Genomic DNA, 27,101 nt, shown 5'->3' on the forward strand with positions numbered 1-27,101 from the left:
AATTTAAAAACACACAATATACAAGCAACTCACGGATGACCAGTTAAGGGCCTCAGAAAACACAGCCAGGGGATCCGGGAAGGTTGGAGGGGTCACAATGGTCCCGCTTAAAACCCAAACTTCTTAGACACCGAATGTGTCGCCTATAGAACTCCTAGACACTGTATTGACGGAAGTGCTCACTGGAGTTACCATAAGTCAGCTCATATGAAAAATCTTTTTAAAATTTTTAAGATAAGAAACAAAAACAAATTAAGATAAAATGGAACAACAAACCATAAACAAAAATGAACTAAGTACTGTAAACAAATTCAAACAAACAACATAAATTGTTGTACTAAAAGAAACAAACCAAGAAACCAAAGAAAAAAAAAAAACAAACAGCACTTTCTATCACCCGTTTATCACCATTTGGACAGATATGTAAGTGCGAGGTCGATCCCACGAGGATTGGTGATTGAAAGATCCAATTCATTTTTCCTACACAAAACAGAAATGAAAAAGAAAGGAAATAAATAAAACAAGGAAGAAAGAAATAACTAACTCAAGCAGATAAGTTCCCAAGTTCAATTAGATTAATGGATTGATTCTAGCTAAAGTATGATTAAGCCATGGTGTGTGGTCATAACCTTGTGTTCCTAATTCCCTAATTTGATCATTTGTTGTCTAACCTAAAATTAAGCATTAGGAACCCATTAAGCATAGAAGAACATTTTAAACAACCAAGTATGTATCTAATCCCTGTTGTCGAATGTCCATACATACTCTTCCTATTCATAGTTCAATTCGAATTAAAGCATGGTGTCTACTCTTAATTCAAACCAAGATAGCTAACATGCAAGCCTAAATGGTGATCAATCATTTAAACTAGCATATTAACTTATAAGCATAATGAATAAGAACAAAAACCATAATTGAAACTTGGAAACTAATCAAACTTGAAACTAAAGAAAAGAATTTACATAACAATGAAAATTAAGTAGAACTTGGAAAAACTTAAGGAGAATTTCAGCACAAAGATCTCATTATAACAATTGAAAACTAGAAAGAAAAACTAAGAGAATTTGAGGGAGAGAAGGGAAGGGAGCTCTAGAGAAGTGTTTGAGAGCTCCCCCCCTTGGGGTGTGTTTACAAGCTTGGGAAACCTCACTATATATAGGCCTAAGGAAGCTGAAAATCTGAATTAAGTATGGCTAATGCATACAACACTTGTTTTATAAAATCTGAAATGGTTGATGCACTTCACTAATAAATCCCACCAGCAGCCCTAGCTCATCTTCATGTCACCATGACCAAGCTTCCAACCAGAAATAATAGCTCATCCTGAGGTCAGCATGACCAGCAACTTCAAGGGCTTACGAATTGGGCTTCCCTTAAGCAAATTAAGACTTTAAGCACTCAAACTTGAAGTTCAGAATGTCTTCTTTCCAGCCATATATCATTTGGGCCAATCCAAGGTCGGAGGAGGAAGTTAAGGCCAAAACAAATTGCTAACTCATTTTGCGCGCTGATAAAATCCATCCTGAGCATGGTTCTGTGTTTGCTAGGTAACAGACTCCATATTTATCCAATGGGGCTGAATTTTGGATATGTTATAGTATACACCCATTGGAACAACTTTCATGAAGAATGTGGCCTCATCCGAGCTATGTAGGTTGCTGAAACAAAGCTTGCAATATGACCTACGAAACTGGGCTAGCAGGGGACTGTAGCCAAAATTGAGTTTGTCTTTAAGCTCTTCATCCATTCATCCAAATTAGGCCCTAACATGCATGGATTGCATCATTTACTATCCAAAGCCCTCATTATTACCTAAAGCTCAATGAACTGAAAGATAAACACAAAAAGGATTAAAAGCACAAGTTTAACTAAAAAACATAACCAAATCATAAGCTAGAAGGGTACAAAATGATATACAATTATGAACCGATCACCAAGCTAAGCAGAGTTTCGAGTTTTCTCAAATATGAAAAACTCAACAAATTTGTGAAGAGCCCTGACTAAGCAGCACAGGTATTACAGCCCACTTGCAGCTTGAGTCCAGCCACTTCTGCCCCTTTCAGACTGGAGAAGTCCCAGTTCTGCCCATCCAAAAACCTTCCAGGGTTCGAAATAGATTAAAGCTCTGCCAAACTCAAGCTTTGGTATCGATTTACAGCTGAAGCCTAATAGTTGAAGTTGTTAAAAGTCCAGTCCAGCACAGGCGTATCCAGTCCAGCCCAGAACAGAGGCAACTATCCAGACAGAAATGGAAGCGCAGCCCTCTCCTTGTCCTTGTATAGTCAGTTTTTCCCTTTTTGAGTCTTGTAAAAGGGAGTTCTGCCTGAAATTGGTTCAATCTGTCATCTTTCATTCTGGCCAGAACTGCCGGTTTTTATACTGAGATAAATTGTAAAAGTCCTTACCAGTCTAAGGCATAGAAAAGAACTTACTTGGGAGATATTCCTCACCCAAATTCACAATCGTTTGGTAAAAGTTAATAACTTGGGGCGCAAGTTATTTTACCATAAGTCTGTTAGGGTTGAAAAATTGCTAACAGTGGCACGCTCAACACATAAAGAAAGTTAATTCACTGACCAAAACATGGTCTTTGAATTAATGGGGAACTTTGCCCTGTCATCTCAGGAAGTAAATTAAAACGGGTGAACACTTTTCTTCCTCCGGGATTAACTGCCACAGTTGACGGAGTTGACCAGTTTGAAGAATCGGAATCTTCAAGTCATGATTCGACTGACTCAAATCCTCACCAAACTAGCACAGTTAGATGTTCATGTTTTTCCTCCTAATTGTTTAAAACTTTCACATTGAAGCACAAAGTGAGTCTACTCATCTTCTCCTATTAATTACGTTACTCTCTGATCATCAGATTAGTCATTAAAATAGTTTTTTGAGCTTTCTTCTTAATTAATAATGTTTTTTCAGAGTTTTGTACTTCGTATGTTGCTTTACTCACGACATCTATCATCATTTTAATTGGTATATATAAATTGTGTATTTTCAGAAGGCTTTTACTCGAATCGGAAGAACAAGTGAGGTGCAGTAGGTGAAAATTTTATCCACGTGACCAAAATTCATGATCCTAATAATGATGTTATACCTTCCATATGATTATAACAATTATATCACTTCCTGGATTCGTTTGTTACGATTTTTGCTAGAAATCATTTTCATATTGAATTATCCAAATATTAGTTGCATGGGCTTAGTTGAATCCTTAGTTGTCTATTGATGGCATCTTACTCAATTGGAAGAACAAGTGATGTGCAATAAGTGCAGTTACTTCAGTTCTGTTCCCTTTAACCCTGACGGTATTTAATGAAAATTACATTAATTATTATCATATCATTATAGCTTGTAAATTATTCTATATTAATTTATTATTCTAGATAAGGATGTACTTGTAAATTAAATCTAGGTTCATATTGGTGTGCAATTTTCTGATGATGCCAACCTTATATTAGAGCTTGGAGGAAGGGGAAGTACATGTCCAAAGAAGTGCAAAGTAAGTTTTTTTAGGTTTCTCTTTTTATTTACATACATTCCTTTTCGATTATATTTAACCAGTTTCCCTGATGCAATTTATTGTTACTGCATAAAGTGTAGGCTCTCAGGAGGCTCTTACTACAGTAGAAGAACAAGTGATGATGTGTGATAATTTTGATATGCCTTTCAGGTACTTAGTTCAGTTCCCTTTCCACCTCATATGGTTATATGCCCTGAAAATATATTTCAATATATGCCGGAGATCATATGAGATCACTTTTGTTTAGCTTGTATGTAAATTCGCGTATATAATCACATAAATAGCTTCAATTTTTATCATTTTGTTCATGATTTGTCTCTTCTCTCCTGTCACATTTTCATTTAGTTAATTTAGTGGCTGTTAACATCTTTCTCAACTCATCAGTTTCTTTGGTTTGCAATATCTAAGACTTCCTAGCCTCTTGGAAGAACAAAATTAATTGCTTTAAACACAAGGATTTGCTATCACAATCTTTTTCGTATACCACTTTTGAAATTGGAGGAAAATTATGTGTGTGTTAACTACTGCGGAAGACAAATTACTACATACAGAACAGGGGACGTTAATTCAGCTCTTGCATGATTTCGTGCCAACTTTTCTCAAAAGAGAGAACAGAGGAATTCATTTCTGCTCTACGTTTTTCTGCCTCTAGTGTCTCATGTCCATATTTTATCATAAATGGAACATATATAGGGAAAATTGGATTATTCTATTTGATGGTTTGACCCATTTTTTTCTTTTAAGTTTTTCATTTTAAATCATAATTCATATAAAATGTCTACTAAATTAGAAATTGTTGATTCTTGACATTTTCGTTTCAGTTTTATCAAACAAATTACAGTTTTTGTGTTCATACTTTAGATGATCAATAAATAGAAATTTATATATATCCCAAATTTATATTTCTAGCATTTGTACTATAAAGAAACACTATAACATGAGTTTTGGAGAAGGAAAAAAAACCAAAGCTAGCCAGCTGTCCCTTTTTTTAATATTTAATTGATGTGTGAAATTGTGAACAGAAGCTTTTGGTCCTTGGTTTCACAAAATGGCTTTGTTTTTGTTGCTCTTGTCACTGCAACATCTGTTATCTTCTGTTTCACAATGCAGGTTTCATATCAGTTGTTGATACATGTAGTTTCTGGAAGTTGTTGATCTATTTTCCTCTTTCTTATTTCTACAATTTAGGTCATGGACTCTTGCTTGGTTGCATATCACACAGAACAAAGGCCTCTGTTCCTAGAGCTTCAGGATGAACCTTCATCAATATTAGCTAGTCCTATTTGATAGCATGTGATTTACCTATGCTGTTGCAAGAATCAGGTAAAGGAATCTTCAGTTATGAGCTTTTTAGAATCATTTTCAAAGTTGAAGGTAATTTTGAACATTTCTTGCTAAGTTTGTCTTGGTGTTATATTGATCGTGCAGAGTCGAGATTGAAGAAGAAACTCGTGCATGCGATGTGCCTGTAGTCTAGAACTGACAAAATGGTAAGCTACTATCCCTTAAGTTTGTTTTCTTGACACTCATTAGCAAATCGAGTTATATTATTCTTATGAGTTTTGCATCACAGTGTCAACTTGGTGCAGCTTAATTAAGGCAAGCATTTCTCGTGGAGAATACTTTTCCTAGCCAGTCAAGCCCTGCATCCTGTCTCTTATAAAAAGAGACAGTTTTTAAGTCCTTTTAGAGAGTGAAAGCCATGGCTACAATTTAGAGAGATCTAGTGAGTTTTTGATGTATTTGGGGAGAAATGGGATGAAAGAAGACAGATTAATTTAGTTTGGTTGCGAGAACCTACTTGTTCTTTTTTGTCATATTCTTGTGCACTTTTGATTTAGTGAATTGTCATTGTAATTGCTCGTGGATGTATCCCAATTTTGGGTCAACCACGTTAAATATGGTGTTTCTTTCTCTGTTTATGCTTCAGTTCATCGTTCTCTTCCTATCATTATTTTTCCTGTGTTCGGTGTGTGGTGTCGGACTAGAGAGTTAAATGTGGCAAATTCCTTACTCTGCTTCAGGTTGACACATCAAATGCGTAGTTGCATTGGCGTGTTTTCAAAATCACAGAGGTGATTTACCATGCCCTATTGAAGGGCTCCCAGAAATTACTCACATGGATCTTCCATCCAGGTCCAAAACTATCAAATAGCTCATCATGTATATATATAGTGCTGTTAGTCTCCATTTGGTTGCATTGGAGTTTGATTTAAAAACCTTTCTTGTAATAACAGAGTACTTTGTGAGAGAAGAGTTATTCATGTTCGTTGATCTGTCGATCTTTGTTCCCCATCGGTTTGCACTTTTGATTATAAATATATATATATATATATATATAATTTTTTTTTAAAAGCCCAAATGTTTAAAATGAACCCATGAACTGTAAAGTGAAGTCAGCTGAAGCAAAGATCAGTCTAAAACACAAGAGTGAACAAAATAGAGAGACAGATATCTCCCTCATCTCAGTAGAAGTAAGATTTTGGGGTTGCTATTGGGAAACAACGGAAGAGAGAGATACATGTACAGAGACAGTTCAGGAGAAAGTTGCATTTAGGTCGCTAACTTGCTCACCAAGCCGTCGGATTCTTATTTACATAGGGTAGTGTTTTGGGATTTTAGTTTCTTATTACTTCAGTCTAATTGTAACCCAAGTTATAAATAGGACTTTAGAGGGTAGTGTGGAAAACATAACGATGGTGATGTGCTGAGGAAGCAAGATTGTGGCTGTTGATTTCTAAAAGTAAGCCTCTCAATAAGCCTTGGTTGTTCGTTACCTCCCTCAGTTATTCTGAAAAAACAAAAGGCCAAAGTTCCTCAGTACGTAATACGTATTCTCTGTTTCATGTGATTGAGGGAATCTGATTTTCTCATGTAAAAGTTGAGATGAGGCTATCCTGGAAGTGAATGGACTTTCCCCTCCCTGGGATGAGGCTATCCTGATAATGTGTGTGATTTATCCCAAAGAAAAAGTAAGATCCATTCTTTTCTTTACAGCTTGGTTTGGTGCTGATCTCTGTCTTGTTAAAGTTAAAAGCTGAAATTCTTAACCTTCTAAATAAGTAAAGTGTTCTTTAAGCAGAGTGTCTTTACCCTCCATTTGGATGGAGGAAAATAACTCGGGATTTAGCTAAAAGTCGGGAATTGAAATGGGATGAGGGGGAGAGATTAATTAGTTTCACTGCGAGAGAGCCTATTGTTCTTTTTTGTCATATTCATGTACTCTTTTGATTAAGTGAATTATCATTAGCATTGCCCGTGGATGCCAATTTTGGGTGAACCACGTTAAATATGGTACTTATTTCTGTGTCTTTTTTTTTTTTTTTTTTTGGTCAGAAGATGAACTTCATTTCAAAGCCTCACCCAAAACGGGGAGGGAACAGTACAACAAGCAGGGCAACCCAGTAAGGAAGCCAGAGAAACTAAACTAATCTGCAATATCAGGTAAGCAGGAACAAAGAGGTTGTCCCAGATGATGATATCACCAGATAAAACAAACTTAAAAAAGACAAACCAAGCTGAAATAAAAGGGGCAAAAGAGCCCAGTGAACAAAGCAACAACAAGTTCGAAATAAATACAAATCCACCACGAATCAGCCACCATAAGCCAACCACAATCCTAGCAGGCCCAAGGCAAGGGGAGCAGGAACAGGACCATGAGATTGGAAGAAGGTGGTGCAAGCACCCGAGCCGTAGCAAAGCCGTGGCTCTACACAAATTCCATGTTGTACGAGATTTCTCGTTTTGCGGTATCACAGCAGAAGCCAATAGATGGAACCAGATCGAGCTGGGAGAGAGGGGGTCTGAGTGAATGTCCACCCGAGATTCTCCATCTCCACCAGAGCCGAAGTCACCAGTACACCTAGAGGAGGAAAGCAGGAACCGATCGAAAGGCAACCAAGGAACCACGCCGAGAGGATTGGAATGGGGGAGATCTGGAGATCTGTGTCTATGCTTAAGTAAATATAGTCTTGAGTCATCAAACAAATATAAGGAAATTTGCATATTTCAAGTATAGTCAATGGGCTTTAATAATAGAAATAAAAATCCAGGATGGGCTGCAAGTGATAAAAAAAAAAGAGTTTGAATGAGAAAAGCGCATAAACATGAATTTATTAAAAAGCGTTAACATCTGCAGTTTAAACTGAACCCATGGACTGCAACAAATGAACTCAGCTGACACAGAGTAGTCTAAAACACAAGAGTGAACAAAATAGGTCCCGCATCTCAGTACATAAAAAATTTGGGGGTCGCTATTACGGAAGAGAAAATTCATGTACACAGAGAGTTCAGGAGAAAGTTGCATCGGGTCGCTAATCGAGTCATCGGATTTCCTATTACATCGAGTAGTGTTTTGTCTATTTCTTTGGGGTTTAGTTTCTTACTTTGGTCTAATTGTATCTCAAGTTATAAACAGGACCTTAGAGGGTCATGTGCAAAACATAACGATGGTGATGTGCTTGGGGAGCAAGATTGTGGCTGTTGATTTCTGAAACTCTAAGACTCTCAATAAGCCTTTCTTGTTCGTTACATTTCCTCAGTATTCTAATTTTCCGAAATCTTCCAACTGTCACCCTAGTTTTGAAAAAAGAAAAGGCCACTACGTATTCTCTTATTCGTTTGATTGAGGAATCTGATTTTCTCGTGTAAAACCTGAAGCATCTGTGGGATTGCGGCTATCCTTTGCTTCACAGCTTGGTGCTGATCTCTGTCTTGTAAAAGTTGAAAGCTGAAGTTCTTAACCTTCTAAATAAGTTAAGTAGAGTGTTCTTTAGGTAAACCTAAATTCCTCCTGCCTCTACAAATTCGTTCATAGCAGAGACAACAAACTACACGCGTCTTTCAGTTTCGTTAATTAAATAAGCATTCTGCTCTTTACTTGTCTTGAGCGTACATACCAAAGGGGAAATATGGCCGCTGAGTTTCTGCTTACTTTTGCTGCCGAGGGAATACTGACCAAAGTAGCTGCAGTTGCCACTGAACAATTTAGTCTTGCTTGGGGATTCAAAGGAGAACTGGCCAGGCTCGGGGATTCATTATCCCTCATGCAAAACATCTTACGTGATGCTGCTGAGCAACCAACAGATCGGGACCACGCCTTCAAAGATTGGGTGAAGAAACTTAAAGACATAGCACAAGATGCTGATGATGTGCTGGATGAATTCCAGTATGAAGTTCTTCGACGTAAACTGGAGCTGCAAAACCACATGAAGAAAAAGGTACTCAACTTCTTTTCAATCTCCAATCCCATTGCTTTTCGCCTTAAAATGGCACGGAAAATTAAGAACATCAACCAACTTTTGGCGGAACTCGAGAGTAGGGCAACTTTGATTGGACTGGTTGCAAAACAAAAGGATGCAACCCCACAAGCTATGGTGAACAGAGAAACTGTCTCAAGCTTTGATACGGATGAGAAGTTTTTTGGAAGGGAGGAGCTGTTGTCCGATATAGTTAAGACCTTGATCAACTCCAACAATCAGGAAAATCTTTCCGTTATGCCCATTGTAGGAATGCCGGGCCTCGGAAAGACAACCTTGGCTAAAAAAGTATTCAACGAGCCGGATATTGATAAATCATTTGACAAAAGAATATGGGTGTGTGTATCTGACCCTTTTGACGTCAATTCGATTTTAAGAAGGATCTTAGAAGTACTCAACCCCACAATTGCCAGGATAGAAAGTCAAGAGGCATTGCTTAAAAACCTTCAGGAAGCCTTGGCTAGAAAGAGATATATTCTTGTACTCGATGACGTTTGGAATGAAGATCGTATAATATGGATCAATTTGATGAATTGTTTGTCAAAACTTGGTTCTCGGGAAAGCACTGTGATTGTCACCACCCGCAGTGCAAACGTTGCATCAATTACGGAAACAAATCCTAATCTGAGGCGTACTTTGGGTTTGCTACAAGAAGATGAATGTTGGTCCATATTGAAGAATAGAGCATTTCATGATGATAATGCTCGTGCAGATCTGGAGATAATTGGAAAGCAAATTGCAAAAAAGTGTGCAGGTGTTCCACTAGTGGCAAAGGTATGTACTATTTTGAATCTCATAATAATTGATTTTTAAACTAAGAACTACTTTCCCCACAGCATTATAATTGATTTTTGCATGTAATTCGTCTTCTCCGTTTAGTTTGGTAAATATTAGTTTGACAAAAACCTTTTACATTTTCACTTTGCCCCTTAATACTTGTAGGGAGCCTAACTTTCAAGCCCAATAGCGGGGCCTGAGATGGTACAAAACCAACCCATATAGAAATTCGATTAAAAATCCAAAGTTCATTTACAAAAACAAATCATCACGCAAAAAACATTGACACCAACTGAAGCCCAGCCCAAGTTTCATTATAAAAACCCAAACTAAATTACCACTTTGCCACCACTTTTTCGAAACAAAAACCCACTTTGAAGCCTATCCTAAGTTTCATTAAAAATCCAAAACAGTCAAAACAAATCCAGCCCACCTTCTTAAAAAAATTAAACCCAAACAAACCAAAAGAAATTAATAAGGGAAAAGCAGACCAATCACACAACACAAGGATTTTATTTACACGTGTAGGTAGAAAATAGATCATATGTATGTAAAGCTCCATACAAGAAAAATCAAAAGAATTTTATTTGCACGTGTAAGTAGAATATTTAAAAATTAAAACTGTTAAAACGAAAATAGAAAAAGCAACACAATCCAAAACCATTCAAAAACAGATATGAAGTTCTTCTTTTTTATCATCACTTTTTTAAACTTTGACAACACCCGAAATAAAGAAATGTCAAAGGCCAAGGAAACATAATTCAGTGCAATACCTACTTCCATGAGCTGAAGCTTCATACATTCGCCCGTACATGCAAAACAAAGAAGAAAAAGAACTGAGCTTTTTGGATCTCTTTCTATGATACTTTCATTCCCTTTAAATCACATAAAATCAATAAAGAGCAAAAGCAATTAAAAAAAAGAAAGAAAAAGAAAGAAAAAGCTGTGCCTCACCATGCCAATGGGAACCAAGACTCTACCAATCTTTTTCCAACGCTCACCATGTCGCTAAACCAAAAAAAACTAACAGCCATATCGCTTAATTGAGCCACACTCAAGAAGTTCCCAAAGTCAAAGAACAGAGAAGTTTGATAGCATGTAAGATAAGCTTTGTTGAGTATGGCTCAATTAAGCCATGCTTAAGTGCAATAACTAACAGACATAATGGTTTGCACAAAACAACTAAGCTAGTTTTTGTTTTCTAAATTTACCCTTATTAAATGAAATATTTAATTTAAATATATTGACTTCCCTAATTTCTTCAATTAAAAAACTATTTTCTCTCTCCATCTCACTCTCAATCCTCTCTCTATCCTTTGCAGCGCCCCACAACCCTTCTTCTACCTCCCCACTTCTCCCCAAAACAAACACTAATACCCAGCAATGACCCATGACCAGTACCCAAACAAGCATATGAAAGAAACCCACTTCCTCTCCCCCTCATTACCACCAAACAACATCTCCCTCATCCCTACCCAATAGCCTCCCACCGTCCACATATTTCCCCCACCTGACCTCCTTCGCTTTCTCTGTTGTTTGTAATTGAACAATTTTTTATTTTATTTCTCAAATCTCACCACCATAGCACTAATTTCTAATTTTATTTTTGTTTATAATTAAAAAATGTTATAATGGAAGCAAAGGGTCTATAGAGGTTAGCATTCTCCTAAAAATATTTAACATTTTAAAAATCTAACTATTTGTAAGTCCCCCGAGACCTCCCTCTGGCTCTCTTTCTATGATACCGGCAGGCCTACCACTTGCCAACACTTTCATTCCCTTCAAATCACATAAAATCAATAACGAGCAAAAGCAATTAAAAATTTTAAAAAGAAAGAAAGCACATGCACAAGAAAAGAAAAAAACAAAAAAACAAAGCAAGTCAGCCTCAAAGAAAACTTTGCTTGTCTCAAAACCCACCAAACTCTTTTATTGTGGCTAGACCAAAACCAACTAACAGTGGCTTAATTGAGCCACACTCTTTTATTGTGGCCAGATTTGATTTATTCCACTTACACCCCTAATTTTTTAATAGATGTTAACTCACACTAAAAGTAAAAGGCTAAGACTGTCATTTGAATCGTAAAAACCTAAATATAAGATTAAAACTAAAGAAAAAATAAATTAAAGCCAAGTCATCCCAAAGCCACCAACCCAGCAGCGAGAGCCACCAACACCTCTCTCTTTCATGGGCATCTAGGCAAGCCCACCCTCATCAACGAGAAATTATAGAATAGTACGGTACTATCACGTCAGCATATGATGCTCCCATTCAAAATTTGTCATGTGTCATATTTAAAAGAAAATTAAAACTATTTATACAACTGGAGTTTGACTTCCAATTTTACCCTTTGGAATAAAATTAGAAAATAAGAAAATAAAAAATAAAAAATCCTTCAACTGGGAGGGAGTCCTCCTCCGCCCCTAATCTCCATTTATTCCTCCTTTTATCCTTTTCAGCTTACTCTGCTTCTCTACAATGAAGGAAACAAACCCACATCTCAAACCTCTCCTCTTGCTTTTACTACCTGCAATTCTCTCTCTACAAACAAAAGAAATTTATCCATCGGCCGAGCTCTTTACAAGTCCAAGATCCCCACCAAGGCACCCAACTCTTCGTATGTGTATCGTTTCTCAACTTCTTTCAACTTCTCCCAATCCTTCAGTTTCTCCATGGAGTCGTCTTCCTCGCCTCAAAACCTTATGTTCCAATTTCTTATTACTTTGTATTCTTATGATCACACTCTAAGGATTACCATGAGGAAAAAACTCTACAGAAAAGCAAATTGAAGTAAAAACCCTAAGAAGTTCTTTTGAATTTAAAACTAACTATAAAATAAAGTGGTTGCTGATGAGGGAGAAGGAGAGAGAGATGGAGGGTGGACTGTATTAAAGGAAGATGGATTCAATGATACTGTTGAGAAAAAAAAAACAAAAAGAAGAAGACTTCAATTGGTAGAGATAAGGGAAAGAGACGGCGGAGGAGGCAGGGTAGGGTTACTGATGAGCACAAAATTAATACAAGTTTTATCCTTAAATTTATATTTGTTAGTATTTTCTTTTGTATTATGTAAATCTATTAGAGTATTTATATTGTTTTCTTTCCAATCTTGTTTTATATTTAATGAGTGGTTATTTGTAGATATTAAGTGTTTTCCACCAATGCCAAATGAAAAGAAGAAGCAATCAATTTCATCTATGCTCTAGGACATGCATGCAAGCTTCCATCATTGAAAAAATAAAGAAAGAATGAATAAACAATGAAGGAGAAGTTCAAATTGACTACTTGCAACCAATGAATGCAAAGAAGAATGATGATGCTTGAGTTGTTATCTAGCTACAATTTGAACTAAGTTGCTGCAGTTTTTTTATAAGATACGAGAGATGAGATGGAGCAAGTGGAGCAAGTGGAGCAATTGATAAGAAGACTCAAAGATCTTTGTGAAACCAAAGTAAAGGAAGTAGGCTAAAGATGAGAAAGATATTTGGAAAAGTAAGCTACTTGATTATTATATAATTCAAGACTCCCTTTCTTTGGCTATAAATACAAGTTTTGAGCAAAGATCAAAAGATATAGAGATATAGAGGAAGAAACACACGGCAAGAGATAGAGAGAAAGAGTGGGGAAGAAAGAGAACAATGATGGAAAGGAAAGAACCAAGAGCTAATAACTCTTTTAAACTTGTTCTTCCTTTCCTAGTTCTCATTTAATTTATGTATTTTAGTTTCTTTGTTTTGTTTTAAATATTATTTATGTCTATTTAAATTACCTAACTAAGGTTGGATGAAACACCATTATTAAATAAAGTTCTAGTTTTTATTTTCAATTCTCAATTATTGTGGTGTTCAATGATTATAATTTTCACTTCACATGATTAATAGATTAAAATTCTTTTCACCACTTCTATCATGTATTGTGAGATATAACATGTATTTGTGGTAGTTAAGAGTTTGGATTAATCTATTAATTCATCCTTGGTTTATATTTCTAATTTACAAATTTCTTTGATATTTTGTTATTCAAATGAACTTTTTCACATAGGACGCTTAGGAAACTTTGATCCTTTGTAGTTAAATAATTTTGTTTACATATTATGCTTAGAATTTGTACTTATGAAGGGAAGGAAAATTTACTTATGATCTAAATTACAAGCTTAAATGATAAATCTTGAGAAAGCATTAGATTGATTTCTAGATTGCTACTCCATGGGAATTGAAAGATAAATAATTAGAATCTTATGGAATGATGGTGTGGATTCTAATACCTCATGGTTCCGTAGGCTAGCTTTTAATATAAGTGTGTAATTTTTATTAGTTTGATCCAAACTTAAGCTTTAATGTGAATTTGTAGTATTTGTTCAAATGGAATTTGTAGTTTTCTTTTTAATTAATTGATGAAAGTTTGATAATCTATTTCATGGGTTCAATCATGTTTTTCCCATAGTGTAGTAAAAACTTTCATGCTTTTAAAAGAGAAGAGAATTACTAAAGATTAATAGAATTTTGATGAAGATTATTTTTTGATAGTTTGTTGCCAATGGTACAAGTTATGCTTAGAATACTTCTAAAGGAAATTAAAAAGAGCTTTAATTATTTTGAACAACTACAATGGAAAATATTTTGTGGATCAAATTATTAAGAGTTGCATGTTTATGTTAAAAGTGGAAACCTAATACCTTAGTTATTTTTCTCATAAATGTAAATCTTAATTTCAGTTTATTGTCATTTCTATATTTGTTTTATGCTTTATCTTATTTTATTTTCTTTTTGAACAAACAAATCACCATATGAATCAACTAGGTTGGCAATGAAATTAACTTGGGTGAAATTGGTTTTCTATCTTTACATGGAATCCCTTGGGTACGATCTCGCTCTTACACGCTTATGCTATATTCGATTCGTGCGCTTGCGAGTTTATAAATTTTAAAACACCTCTTTTGAGGCACAACAAGTTTTTGGCGCCGTTGCCGGGGATTGCAACGGAAAACTAATCAAATTTTGGTTAATTAAATTCTTCCACTAGTTATAATTTAGTTTTGTAATATAAAAAAAATTAAAAAAATCGAAATTAAAAAAAAATCAGATTTTGTTGATTCTTTTGTTTATATTGTAATATCATTGTGTATTAATTTTTCATTTCTTTGTTTCAGTTATATCATCAAAGCTTCTTTTGGTGCAGCTTTGGACTTGGAAGAAGTTTTATATTTTATTTTATTTTAAGAAAGTTCATTTCTTTTTCTTTATGTCAATTTGTGTGCTTATTGCTTGAACTGATTTGTGTGCTTGTTTGTACATGTATCAATAAAAAAAAAAAAAAAAAGAGGAAAAGAAGACAACTCTAATCATAAGGAGGAGAAGTGTGGAGTAGTAGGAGAAGTCGCGACCTCCAAATGCATCCATGCTCGACCTAATTGCTTCAAGGGGGATAATTCCAATCCTTTCTCTTTTCTTGTTTTTTATTATTGTTATAAAAAATAAATAAATATTAAAAAAAAAAAAAAACTCATAACTGTTGGTAACTCCAGTGAGCGTCTTCGTTAATACAGTGTCTAGGAGTTCTTTAGGCGACACCTTCGGTGTTTAAGAAGTTTGGGTTTTAAGCGGGACCATTGTGACCCCTCCAACCTTCCCGGATCCCCTGGCTGTTTTTTCTGAGGCCCTTAACTGGTCATCCGTGAGTTGCTTGTATATTTGTGTTTTTAAAATAAGTTATTTTTTTACAAAGTGTTAAAAATAAAAAAATAAAAATTATAATTTAAAAAAAAAAAAAAAAAAACAATATAATTTTTGCTTATTTCTTTGTGTGGTTATTTTTGTATTTTTTTATGACTGTTTATTTTGTGTTCGTATAGATTTTAGTTTTCTTTTTGTTTATTTTATTTTTGTCTTTATTTCTTTTTGCTTGGATTTTATTTATTTATTATTTTTGTCTTTCATTCTGTACGGGATAAATACCAAAGGGATTGACACGCATATTTTCCAGGTATTATCTTTCTATTTAAGTACTGTAAAAAAAATAAAAATAAAATAAATAAATAAACAGATCGGAACCCGATCTCCAACTAAGGAAATTCTGAATTTCTTGTTTCTCTTTGCTTTTATTACTGTAATTCTTTCTTTCTTTCTTTTACTTGTTTATGTATTTAATTTGTTGTTAAGTTTGGGAAGTAGATTGCTTCTTGATTGCACACACGGAAATTTGGCTCGAATACTTATTCATTTCATAAACATGTGATTACATACATAGACGTGAAAATGCATACATATATTTAAAAATCACATGTTTCTTCCCAAATATTGAGCCACCTGAGGCATCATACTAATTGCCTCTATTTTCTCTTATTTGTAGAATCTGCAAAAGCTCTGCATGATCATTGTTTCTCTTCCACAGTGCTTCTACTTGCTGGTTGGCACAGTAGAGCCGCTTTTGCAAATCCGCCACCTGAGCCTTCAAAGAGGCTACTTCCTCGGTCAGAACTGCGCACTCTCGCGTCCTCGCCAGTAATCTTATGCCCAGATTTGTGGAGGAGGTTGCGTGGAGAACAGTTAAATCATGAGACTCCTCCACCGCGGCCTTGTCTGACCTCTGTGTCATGTACAGATGATCTGCCGGTGTGAGTCTCCTAACAGTCATCCCTCCTGGCAGCACTACTCTTCTCGGCATTGCCTCAGCAAAGTTTGAGGCCGAGCCATGATGATATGTGGAGTTTGGGAAGACGGATTGAGGAGGAGCACTTACTTGAGCCACTGATGGCGCAAGGGCCAACTCTAGATTCAAATCATCGAGGGAAGTGGGTGAGGTTGCCATTGTGATTTGTGTTTCTTGCTTATTGATGTTTTACTCTGAGTTTTCAGGATGAAACACAGACGCAAGCTCAACTCCACAGAGACGGGTTAAATAGACTTCGGCTTCTGCGTTTGTTTCTCTCGGATTCCCTAACGTTTTGCAGCCGCGTGTTTTTAGAGGGGAGACAATTTTTTTTCTTTTACCTTCATGTTTTTTACTTTCACTTTCACTTTTACTTTCACTTTCACTTTCCGTGTTTTCTGCTTAATTATTGAACGCTGTCTCTGCACGCCGACACATCCCTTCCTTCTTTTATCCGTGACCTTCCCTTTCCAGTTTTTGTTTTTGTTTTTCTATATATATATATATATTTTTAAAATTTTGGAAATGTGTTTATTTTTCTTTTTCTTTTTCTTTTATAACTTAATTTATTTTCTTTCCGAAAAAAAACAAAAACAAAAACAAAAATTTGGGCTTTCGTTTGGATCGGGTTCTCAATTGATTTGGAGGTTCCAATGGGCTGGACTTCTTCGTCTTTTGGGTTTCGGTTTGCGTAGGACTGTTTTTAGGGTTTACTGTTTTATTTGGTTATTTTTATTTTTATTTTTTGTTTTTGCAATTAAATTATAGTTTTAATTCTTTTTTATTATTATTTAAATTACTTTACTCCATTTCATTTCTTGTTATAACTTTGTTGATACCTACATTCTTCAACATTGGGGACAATGTTTGATTTAGGTTTGGGGGTAAGGTTTAGAAGTTTTGTTTTTAAATTTTTAGGGTAGTTTTGTTTTTATTATTATTTTATTCCCAAAAATTAAAAAAAAAAAATGGTGTTATCTCTAGATTTTTATGCTTACTATCATCAAATCAGATTTAACACTCATGAATGATTTTTACGATTGGAAACATATGATTAAATTTTAAACCCATAATTTTAGTTTTTTTTCACTTATTTCTATTTAGTGGATAATTCATGAGTTATACTTTGAACTCTCACATGCACATCAACACTTTTGTGAGAATGAAAGAAAAGATCAATTATAGTTAACTTTGTTGTTTTAAGTAGAGTTAGAAGACATTGCTCTTGATTGATCTTGGCGCAAAAAAAAAAAAACACAAATAAGTAAATAAATAAAATAATAATAATGATGTTAATTTATCCAGAGTTTTACTTAGTAACCGGGCCTCTTGCCTAAACAGCAGCGAGTGTTCGCGTCAAACGGTAAAGTTTTGAGGTAAATACATTTTGTGACTAGTTTAGTTCTGTATCCTTTTTAACTCGAGTTAATAAGCCCTTAGGGGTGTTTCTACACCTAATGCCTTAAAACCTTTGGTTTGAGAGTCGTTGGCCTAAATCTCGCTACATGGGTTAATTAGAAAGCTTAATGGAACTAAACATTGCACAGTCAATTTATTAAAATTAAAAATTTAAAAAAAAAAATTGTATATATATGCCTTGGTTAGTTATTTGCACTGAATTTTGATAATGATTGAAATAATGAGGTTACTGTGATTGAAATTGACTTTTGTCTCTAAAATGTGTTGGTTCACTTAAACACCAAAGGAAACAAATGAAAAATTTACTAAATAATTATAAGTGATCGAGACTTTATGTGGGGATTAATTTGAAGCATGTTTGCTCTTTTAAAAATTGTTCATGAATTTTCAATCCAGATAGCTTTTGATGATGGTTAAGCATTTGTTTTCAAATTTTGTTGTAGCATAAATTTTTAAACTCTCATTTCGATGTTTGTGGGTATCATCACTGAAAGCCCTCACGAGACTATACTCGTCCACTAGGGTAACCTAGGGGTTTAAAGGCTTGTTGCATATGCTAAATGCAATCGAGATCCCTGCGAAAGTGGCTTAGTTCTCTTTTCTACTTAGTTTTTATTTTCTTTTGCTCGAGGACTAGCAAAATATAGGTTTGGGGGTATTTGATGAGCACAAAATTAATACAAGTTTTATCCTTAAATTTATATTTGTTAGTATTTTCTTTTGTATTATGTAAATCTATTAGAGTATTTATATTGTTTTCTTTCCAATCTTGTTTTATATTTAATGAGTGGTTATTTGTAGATATTAAGTGTTTTCCACCAATGCCAAATGAAAAGAAGAAGCAATCAATTTCATCTATGCTCTAGGACATGCATGCAAGCTTCCATCATTGAAAAAATAAAGAAAGAAAGAATAAACAATGAAGGAGAAGTTCAAATTGACTACTTGCAACCAATGAATGCAAAGAAGAATGATGATGCTTGAGTTGTTATCTAGCTACAATTTGAACTAAGTTGCTGCAGTTTTTTTATAAGATACGAGAGATGAGATGGAGCAAGTGGAGCAAGTGGAGCAATTGATAAGAAGACTCAAAGATCTTTGTGAAACCAAAGTAAAGGAAGTAGGCTAAAGATGAGAAAGATATTTGGAAAAGTAAGCTACTTGATTATTATATAATTCAAGACTCCCTTTCTTTGGCTATAAATACAAGTTTTGAGCAAAGATCAAAAGATATAGAGATATAGAGGAAGAAACACACGGCAAGAGATAGAGAGAAAGAGTGGGGAAGAAAGAGAACAATGATGGAAAGGAAAGAACCAAGAGCTAATAACTCTTTTAAACTTGTTCTTCCTTTCCTAGTTCTCATTTAATTTATGTATTTTAGTTTCTTTGTTTTGTTTTAAATATTATTTATGTCTATTTAAATTACCTAACTAAGGTTGGATGAAACACCATTATTAAATAAAGTTCTAGTTTTTATTTTCAATTCTCAATTATTGTGGTGTTCAATGATTATAATTTTCACTTCACATGATTAATAGATTAAAATTCTTTTCACCACTTCTATCATGTATTGTGAGATATAACATGTATTTGTGGTAGTTAAGAGTTTGGATTAATCTATTAATTCATCCTTGGTTTATATTTCTAATTTACAAATTTCTTTGATATTTTGTTATTCAAATGAACTTTTTCACATAGGACGCTTAGGAAACTTTGATCCTTTGTAGTTAAATAATTTTGTTTACATATTATGCTTAGAATTTGTACTTATGAAGGGAAGGAAAATTTACTTATGATCTAAATTACAAGCTTAAATGATAAATCTTGAGAAAGCATTAGATTGATTTCTAGATTGCTACTCCATGGGAATTGAAAGATAAATAATTAGAATCTTATGGAATGATGGTGTGGATTCTAATACCTCATGGTTCCGTAGGCTAGCTTTTAATATAAGTGTGTAATTTTTATTAGTTTGATCCAAACTTAAGCTTTAATGTGAATTTGTAGTATTTGTTCAAATGGAATTTGTAGTTTTCTTTTTAATTAATTGATGAAAGTTTGATAATCTATTTCATGGGTTCAATCATGTTTTTCCCATAGTGTAGTAAAAACTTTCATGCTTTTAAAAGAGAAGAGAATTACTAAAGATTAATAGAATTTTGATGAAGATTATTTTTTGATAGTTTGTTGCCAATGGTACAAGTTATGCTTAGAATACTTCTAAAGGAAATTAAAAAGAGCTTTAATTATTTTGAACAACTACAATGGAAAATATTTTGTGGATCAAATTATTAAGAGTTGCATGTTTATGTTAAAAGTGGAAACCTAATACCTTAGTTATTTTTCTCATAAATGTAAATCTTAATTTCAGTTTATTGTCATTTCTATATTTGTTTTATGCTTTATCTTATTTTATTTTCTTTTTGAACAAACAAATCACCATATGAATCAACTAGGTTGGCAATGAAATTAACTTGGGTGAAATTGGTTTTCTATCTTTACATGCAATCCCTTGGGTACGATCTCGCTCTTACACGCTTATGCTATATTCGATTCGTGCGCTTGCGAGTTTATAAATTTTAAAACACCTCTTTTGAGGCACAACAGTTACCGCCGAGATTGGCTGGAGTATTCTTTTATTTTATTTTATTTCTAATGTTATTTTAAAGTGTAAAATTGGAGGTCAAAGTCCAGCTGTATAAGTATTTTTAATTTTCTTTTAAATGGGACACATGACAAATTTTGAAAGGGAGTATCATATGCTGACGTGGTAGTACCGTACTACTCTATAATCTCTCCACATCAACAGCCTGATTGAGCGATTTTGCCCAAACCAACCTTAAATTTCCTCAACGAATCCAGACGAACAAAAACGATTTTTATGAGTACCTTAATTTTGAGTAAGCTGTTATATTTATTGAGTACCTTAATTTTGAAACTTTTTGCCCAAAACATACAACCCAAGCTACAAATCCAATCAAGTCTCCTTTTATCAGACAAAATTCCAAGAGTTTTAGGTGTTTGTTAAAACAAGTAATATAGGGGGTGTGACTATAATAAATCAAACATGTGGGTTCTCACTGCCATTATGCCAAACCTCAAAGGGGTGTAAATGAAATGCTCCCTACAATTATAGTCAAATTTTGATTAAACTACCTAATTGTTTACTTTGATCATTAGTAAAATTAGATGTACACATATCCTAACTCAAGTATACCAACAGGTTTTGGGAGGCATGCTGCGTTCTAAAAACAGTATAGATGAATGGCGGTCAATTCAAAAAAGTGAAATATGGAAATTACCAGAAGGTGATAAGAGAATCATGTCAGTTTTGAAGTTGAGTTTTGATAATTTGAAATCACCATCTTTAAAACATTGTTTTGCCTATTGCTCAATATTTGAGAAAGATTTTGAAATTGAAAGGGAGAACTTGGTCCAACTCTGGATGGCTGAAGGATTGCTCCACCCTTCAAGGGATCTAGAGATGGAAGATATAGGAAATGATTATTTTAATATTCTATTGCAAAACTCCTTTTTCCAAGATGTTACAATGGATAAAGATGGAGTTGTTATCACATGCAAGATGCACGATCTTGTGCATGATCTTGCAGAATTAGTGTCAAAATCTGTTGGGAAATTGCGCTCCCTATTTTCAGATGGTGAAGGCCTTAGTAATATCTTGTTGAGTTTTAATTCTTTACAAGTGTTGAATTTATACAAGGCTGAAATTGAGGAGTTGCCAAGTTCAATTGGCAGGTTGAAACACTTGAGGTATTTGGATGTTTCTAGAACAGAAATCGAAGAACTTCCAAAATCTATTGGCAAGCTTTATAATCTGCAGACGTTAAGAATGTATGATACATGGAAGGCTTCATGGGTGTTAAATTAGCATCATGGATGATGAGTCTACTCAATTTGAAAGAGATCCGGTTATCCTACTGCAGGGAATGTGAAGAAGTCCCTCCACTCGGCCATTTGCCAAATCTTAGGCATGTTAAATTTGAACATATGTATAAGCTTAAATGTGTGGGAGTTGAGTTTTATGGTTATAACCATGTTTACGGTGGTGCGGCTTTGTTTCCATCATTGAAAACGTTAGTTTTTGATGATTGCCCAGCTCTAATTGAATGGAAGGAAGTGGATGTGATTATGCCAGCAACGGTGTTTCCCTGCCTTGAGGAGTTGACACTTGAGAATTGCAGGGAATTGAGAAATGCTCCAAGTCGTTTTCCATGTCTCCAAAAGTTGGAGATACATGATATTGACCAGGTCATGGCAATAGAAAACATATGCAGTCAACTAACCACTCTCACTCACCTCGACATTCGTGAAGCCACAGAGCTTACTCGTCTGCCAGTAGGGATGGTGGAAAACAACCAGAATCTTCGGGTGCTGTATATTGGCAATTGCAAAAAGCTTAGCCGTTTTCCTGATGAGCTACACACACTCCGTCTTCTTGAGGAGTTGACTCTAATTGCCTGTCCTAGTCTAGAGTTCATTCCAATTACCACCCAGAGCCAGGGCATGCCACGTCTCCGCATATTGAAGATTGAGAATTGTGAGAAATTATCAAGCTGGCCGAGTGGGTTGGAATATTGCACCTCTCTTCAGGAACTGCGTATTAAAAATTGTCAAAATTTGAGGCATTTACCGGTTGATGCGCTACAGACCCTCGTCTCTCTTGAGGAGTTGACTCTAATTGACTGTCCTAGTCTAGACTTCATTCCAATTACCACCCAGAGCCAGAGCATGCCACGTCTCCGCAAATTGAAGATTAAGAATTGTGAGAAATTATCAAGTTGGCCGAGTGGGTTGGAATATTGCACCTCTCTTCAGGAACTGCGTATTAAAAATTGTCAAAATTTGAGGCATTTACCGGTTGATGCGCTACAGACCCTCGTCTCTCTTGAGGAGTTGACTCTAATTGACTGTCCTAGTCTAGACTTCATTCCAATTACCACCCAGAGCCAGAGCATGCCACGTCTCCGCAAATTGAAGATTAAGAATTGTGAGAAATTATCAAGTTGGCCGAGTGGGTTGGAATATTGCACCTCTCTTCAGGAACTGCGTATTAAAAATTGTCAAAATTTGAGGCATTTACCGGTTGATGCGCTACAGACCCTCGTCTCTCTTGAGGAGTTGACTCTCTAATTGACTGTCCTAGTCTAGACTTCATTCCAATTACCACCCAGAGCCAGAGCATGCCACGTCTCCGCAAATTGAAGATTAAGAATTGTGAGAAATTATCAAGCTGGCCGAGTGGGTTGGAATATTGCACCTCTCTTCAGGAATTGCATATTCAAAATTGTCAAAATTTGAGGCATTTACCGGTTGATGCGCTACAGAACCCCGTCTCTCTTGAGAAGCTGTATTGCACTAATCTAGAAGCTATTCCCAGTTTAGACAACCTCACATCCCTCCGTGAGTTGTCTATTCCGAGGGCGCTACAATCCTGCACATCTCTTAACAGCTTGACAATCAGTGAATGCCACCATTTGATCTCGCTGGCAGATGTCGATGTGTCCAGGTTGCAGTCTCTTTCCTCTTTATATATATATAATTGTCGGAAATTAAAATATTTGCCAACGGGGCTACGCTCTCTGACGAGTTTGAAATGGATGGGAATCGGTAAGTTTTGGGAGGAGCTCGATTCTTTCCCTGCTTTTGAGCTTCCATCACAAATCCAAGTGTTAGGGATCTCAGGGTGGCCTAAGCTCAAGTCTCTGCCTCAAGAAATTCAACACTTGACTACTTGTTTAGAAATTATGATTATAGATTCTTTCGACAGCATGGAGGCTCTTCCAGAGTGGTTGGGTAACCTTTCATCTCTTATCCGCCTGAATATCTGGGGTTGTAAGAATCTGATGTATCTGCCTACCGTTGAAGTTATGCAATGCCTCACCAAATTAGAAACACTGGAGATTAGTGGATGTCCCCGTCTAGCGGAAAGATGCGCCAAGGAGAGCGGCCCAGAATGGCACAAGATTTCTCACATCCGAGATGTATTTGGTAATTAATACTCTGATCAAATCAAATCATTAATTAATTGTTTGTTCAATTCCCTTCTCTCACTTTTCTTTTTCCGGGTTTAACTACCACAGTTTACGAATTGGAAACTTCAAGTGATGATTCGGAGTCGCTCAACTATTCAAGTTTTTCATGAATGTGCCTTCGGGGAGTAGCTGCAACTTTCACATTGAAGCACAAAGTAAGCCTCTTCTTAATTTTTTTTGCAGAGCTTTATACTTCCTATGTTGCTTACTCATGGCATCTATCATCATTTCATCAATTGGTATAATTTGCCTACTTTCAGAAGGCTTTTACTCTAATCAGAAGAACAAGTGCTGAGAAACATTAGGTGAAAACTTTTTCCATCCAGGTACTTCTATTTCCCTTTCCCTAGATATTAGGTGACCCAAATTCATGGGAAATGTCTTAATATTGAATTATAACAATCATCCAGGTACTTCTGTTTCCAATATTGAATTAACCTCTGCTCAAGCTTTGTTAGTATTACTTTTTTTTCAATAAGAATTTGGTTGGCAACCTTTTGTAAATTGTTTGCTTCATCTATTAATCTGCAACATTTGTTATATGCTTCCATCTTACCACTGGATGCATTTGGCACCTCTCTTTCGTCACTTTGTAACCATTGTGTGAAGAATCCGAGTTATTTATTAGATAACCTACACACAGTAATGTCTCTTCAGAATTTGATGACACTATTTTGCAGATTTGGGGCTAGCATCCATTTGAAGTGTAAACAGTCCTTAGTAGTTGTTTATAAAAATTTGATGAACTGGAGGGTTTACTGGAGTGATGAGGGAACCTTGAAGCTTTCAGTGAACTATCTATTTGTATATGTGAGAATCTGAAGAATCTACCAGCAGTGGAAGCTCTGAAAATTTCCCCAAAATGAAAAGATGCACCGAGGAGAGCCAGAGTCATGTGTACGTTTCTTTCTCAAATCGGAATTTATGATTTGTTTTCTTGTCCTCTCTCACTTTCATCTATTGTTAATTAACTTATTGGCCGTTAAGTTTGTTGTCTACTGCAACACAAAGAAGAAGAAGAAGAAGTTGAGGAAAAAAAAAAATTAGTTTACTGTAAATTTGAAGGAACATATTCAACTCATCAGTAGTTTGTTTGGTTTTAATTGCTTCATTGAAGGAACTATAAATACAACATTCTGTTTTCACAATATTTGTGGAATAACACTTAAGATTGTTGAGGAAAATTAGGTTTGTTAATCTGGAAGACAAACTAATAGGTAGAGAACAGGCTAGACCAGTTCAACTCTTGCATGATTTTGTTCCAATTTTTCGGATCTGCAAACGGAAGTTTTTGTTGCTGATGTTTATGTGGTCATGGTGTCTTTGCAACGTCTGTAATCCTCTGTTTCATATTTTAATTTTTCTATTTTTTCCAGGCAAGGAGATACGTGGCATAATGCAGCCAATGGTGTTTTTCATAATGCAGGTTTCAGCCATATATATGGCAAATCAGTTGTTGATGTTGATTTACTTTTTTACCTAAAATAATAATCATGATACATGTAGCTAAGCAAATCACTATTTCTGGAAGGTGTTGATTTATTTTCCTTTTTCCCGTTTCTACAGTTAAGGTCCTCTGTTATTTGATAGCATGTCATTTTTACTTATGCTGTTGCAAGAATCAGGTAAAAGAGTCTTCAGTTATAAGCTGTTTCCCATCATTTTAAAAGTTGAAGGCAATTTTGAACATTTATTGCTAAGTTCATCTTGGTGTTATATTGACCAGGCAGAGTCGAGATTGAAGAAGAAACTCATGCATGCGATGTGCGTGTGATCTAGAACTTATTGTTTTGGACAATATAGTAAGCTACTATCGCTTTAGTTTGTCTTCTTGACACTCATTAATAAATAGAGTTATATTCTTATTTATGAGATAACCTACACACAATCATGTCTCTTCAGGATTTGATGATACTGTTTTGCAGATTTGGAGCTAGCATCCATTTGAAGTGTCAACAGTCCTTAGAAGTTGTTTATAACAATTTGATGAACTGGAGGATCTACTCGAGTGATGAAGGAACCTTGCAGCAGTCGATGAACTATCTATTTGTGTGTGTGAGAATCTGAAGTATCTACCTGCAGTGGAAGCTCTGAAATTGTCCCCAAAACAAAAAGATGCACTGTGGAGAGCTGCCCTAGTGGCAAAGGTTTTCTCATATTTCCAAGACTCAAGTGTCCTTAGCAACAATTTTCTCACTGACTTTTTAGTTGAATATATATATTTGTGTTTAGTTTTTGGTGTCATTACAGCATCTCTGCTTTCCTGTTTCAGGTTTTAATAATCCTCTCCTTTCCAAGCAAGGACGATAGTGCAAACAGTACTGATACTTTGGCTTGGGTGACTTCAACAAATATGAATGAAAATCAAGTGGAATGTTGCTCTTCTGCACTCTCCCTGCAGGTGTCTGTCTTCATAATGCTAAAAAGTAAGGGACAACGGATTCATTTTTAGTATGACATTGTATCAGAAGAATCCACACAAGTCTATTTTGGTGGAAGGTTGTTCTGCGCGGTTCTGGCTAACTTGTTCTAGGTTTAATATTTGACCAGGCAGAGTCAGCATTCAAGAAGAAATTCATGAATGCGCTATGTGTGCCACTGCCATGCATGTTTTTGTCTCATAAAATTTTAATTTGCACAAATTGGTAAGCTATAATCCCTTTCATTACACCTAATATTTTCTTGTCATCAATTTACTGGAGTTGTATTCTTATGAGTTTGCATCACAGGGAAACTTCTTATGGTGCAGCGTAATCGGAAAACACTTTACTTGGAGGGCGTTTATCATGAAGAAACCTCTTCCTAATGAAGTCCTAAGACCTATCTCTTACAAATAAGATAGTTTTAAGTCTTTTTAAAGCACGAATGATAGCAGAAGTTTATAATAAAGCTTGTGAGTTTAGAATGTATTTGGGGTTCTTTGTTGAGAAATGGGATGAGAGAGATAAATTTAGAGTGATTCTAAGAACTTTCCTTGCCGTTGTAATGATCTTCTACTCTTTTGATTTAGTGGATTATGAACACAGTCAGCCGTGGCCGTAGACCAATTATGGTGGACCACGTTCATTTTTGAGTTTATATCTGCTTTCGTTTATCTCTTTCTTACTTTTCTTGCATTCGGTTTGCAACAATGGACTAGAGAGCCAAAGGCCACAAATTCCGTAATCCCATTTGCCGTCCTATTGACCACTTCAAGATAGATCGATCTTAAGAAGATCATTGCGTGGAACCACAGTCTAAGGGAGCTCATTGGCTAGAACAGTCTGAGAAAAGAAATGGTTCTAATATTTGTGAATCTTCCTTTGATTGTATTAGGGTTGAATTCGAAATCATTGTTCCATTATGAGAGAAGTGCGATATTTGGTGTACTGATCTTTCTTTGCTGAACTTTCTTTGTTCTTTGATTTTTAGGGCAGCTT

The 27,101-nt window shown here is 35.3% G+C and overlaps 1 protein-coding gene and 1 long non-coding RNA gene across 7 annotated transcripts; both read left to right on the forward strand.

The window, feature by feature from the left end:
• The first annotated feature begins 2,677 nt into the window (after nucleotides 1-2,677).
• On the forward strand, nucleotides 2,678-5,439 carry LOC110746032 (uncharacterized). Of its 6 annotated transcripts, none has more exons than XR_015833034.1 (7): nucleotides 2,678-2,816; nucleotides 3,002-3,043; nucleotides 3,416-3,502; nucleotides 3,599-3,673; nucleotides 4,712-4,846; nucleotides 4,952-5,013; nucleotides 5,097-5,439. It is a non-coding gene; the product is annotated as an uncharacterized LOC110746032 (long non-coding RNA). The 6 variants fall into 6 exon arrangements; XR_002524915.2 differs by having other exon boundaries at nucleotides 3,604-3,673; XR_002524917.2 differs by having other exon boundaries at nucleotides 3,462-3,502.
• A 2,790-nt stretch (nucleotides 5,440-8,229) lies between these two features.
• Nucleotides 8,230-23,646, forward strand: LOC110746033 (uncharacterized). Its single transcript, XM_088246653.1, has 4 exons — nucleotides 8,230-9,555; nucleotides 20,853-21,506; nucleotides 21,647-22,652; nucleotides 22,766-23,646. Exons 1-4 carry the CDS (start codon nucleotides 8,434-8,436, stop codon nucleotides 23,644-23,646), a joined length of 3,663 nt encoding a protein of 1,220 aa, XP_088102779.1. The 5' UTR covers nucleotides 8,230-8,433.
• The last annotated feature ends 3,455 nt before the right edge of the window (nucleotides 23,647-27,101 follow it).

The sequence above is a fragment of the Prunus avium genome, chromosome 1, assembly GCF_965620075.1.
Source record: "Prunus avium chromosome 1, drPruAviu1.hap1.1, whole genome shotgun sequence".
Taxonomy (NCBI): Eukaryota; Viridiplantae; Streptophyta; class Magnoliopsida; order Rosales; family Rosaceae; genus Prunus; species Prunus avium.

Excerpts from the sequence above, each read along its gene's own strand:
- LOC110746033 (XM_088246653.1), top strand. The coding sequence starts at position 8,434 with ATGGCCGCTGAGTTTCTGCTTACTTTTGCTGCCGAGGGAATACTGACC. Across the intron at positions 9,556-20,852 it reads GTGTTCCACTAGTGGCAAAG|GTTTTGGGAGGCATGCTGCG; the intron begins GTATGTACTATT and ends GTATACCAACAG. Across the intron at positions 21,507-21,646 it reads ATACATGGAAGGCTTCATGG|CTTAAATGTGTGGGAGTTGA; the intron begins GTGTTAAATTAG and ends CATATGTATAAG.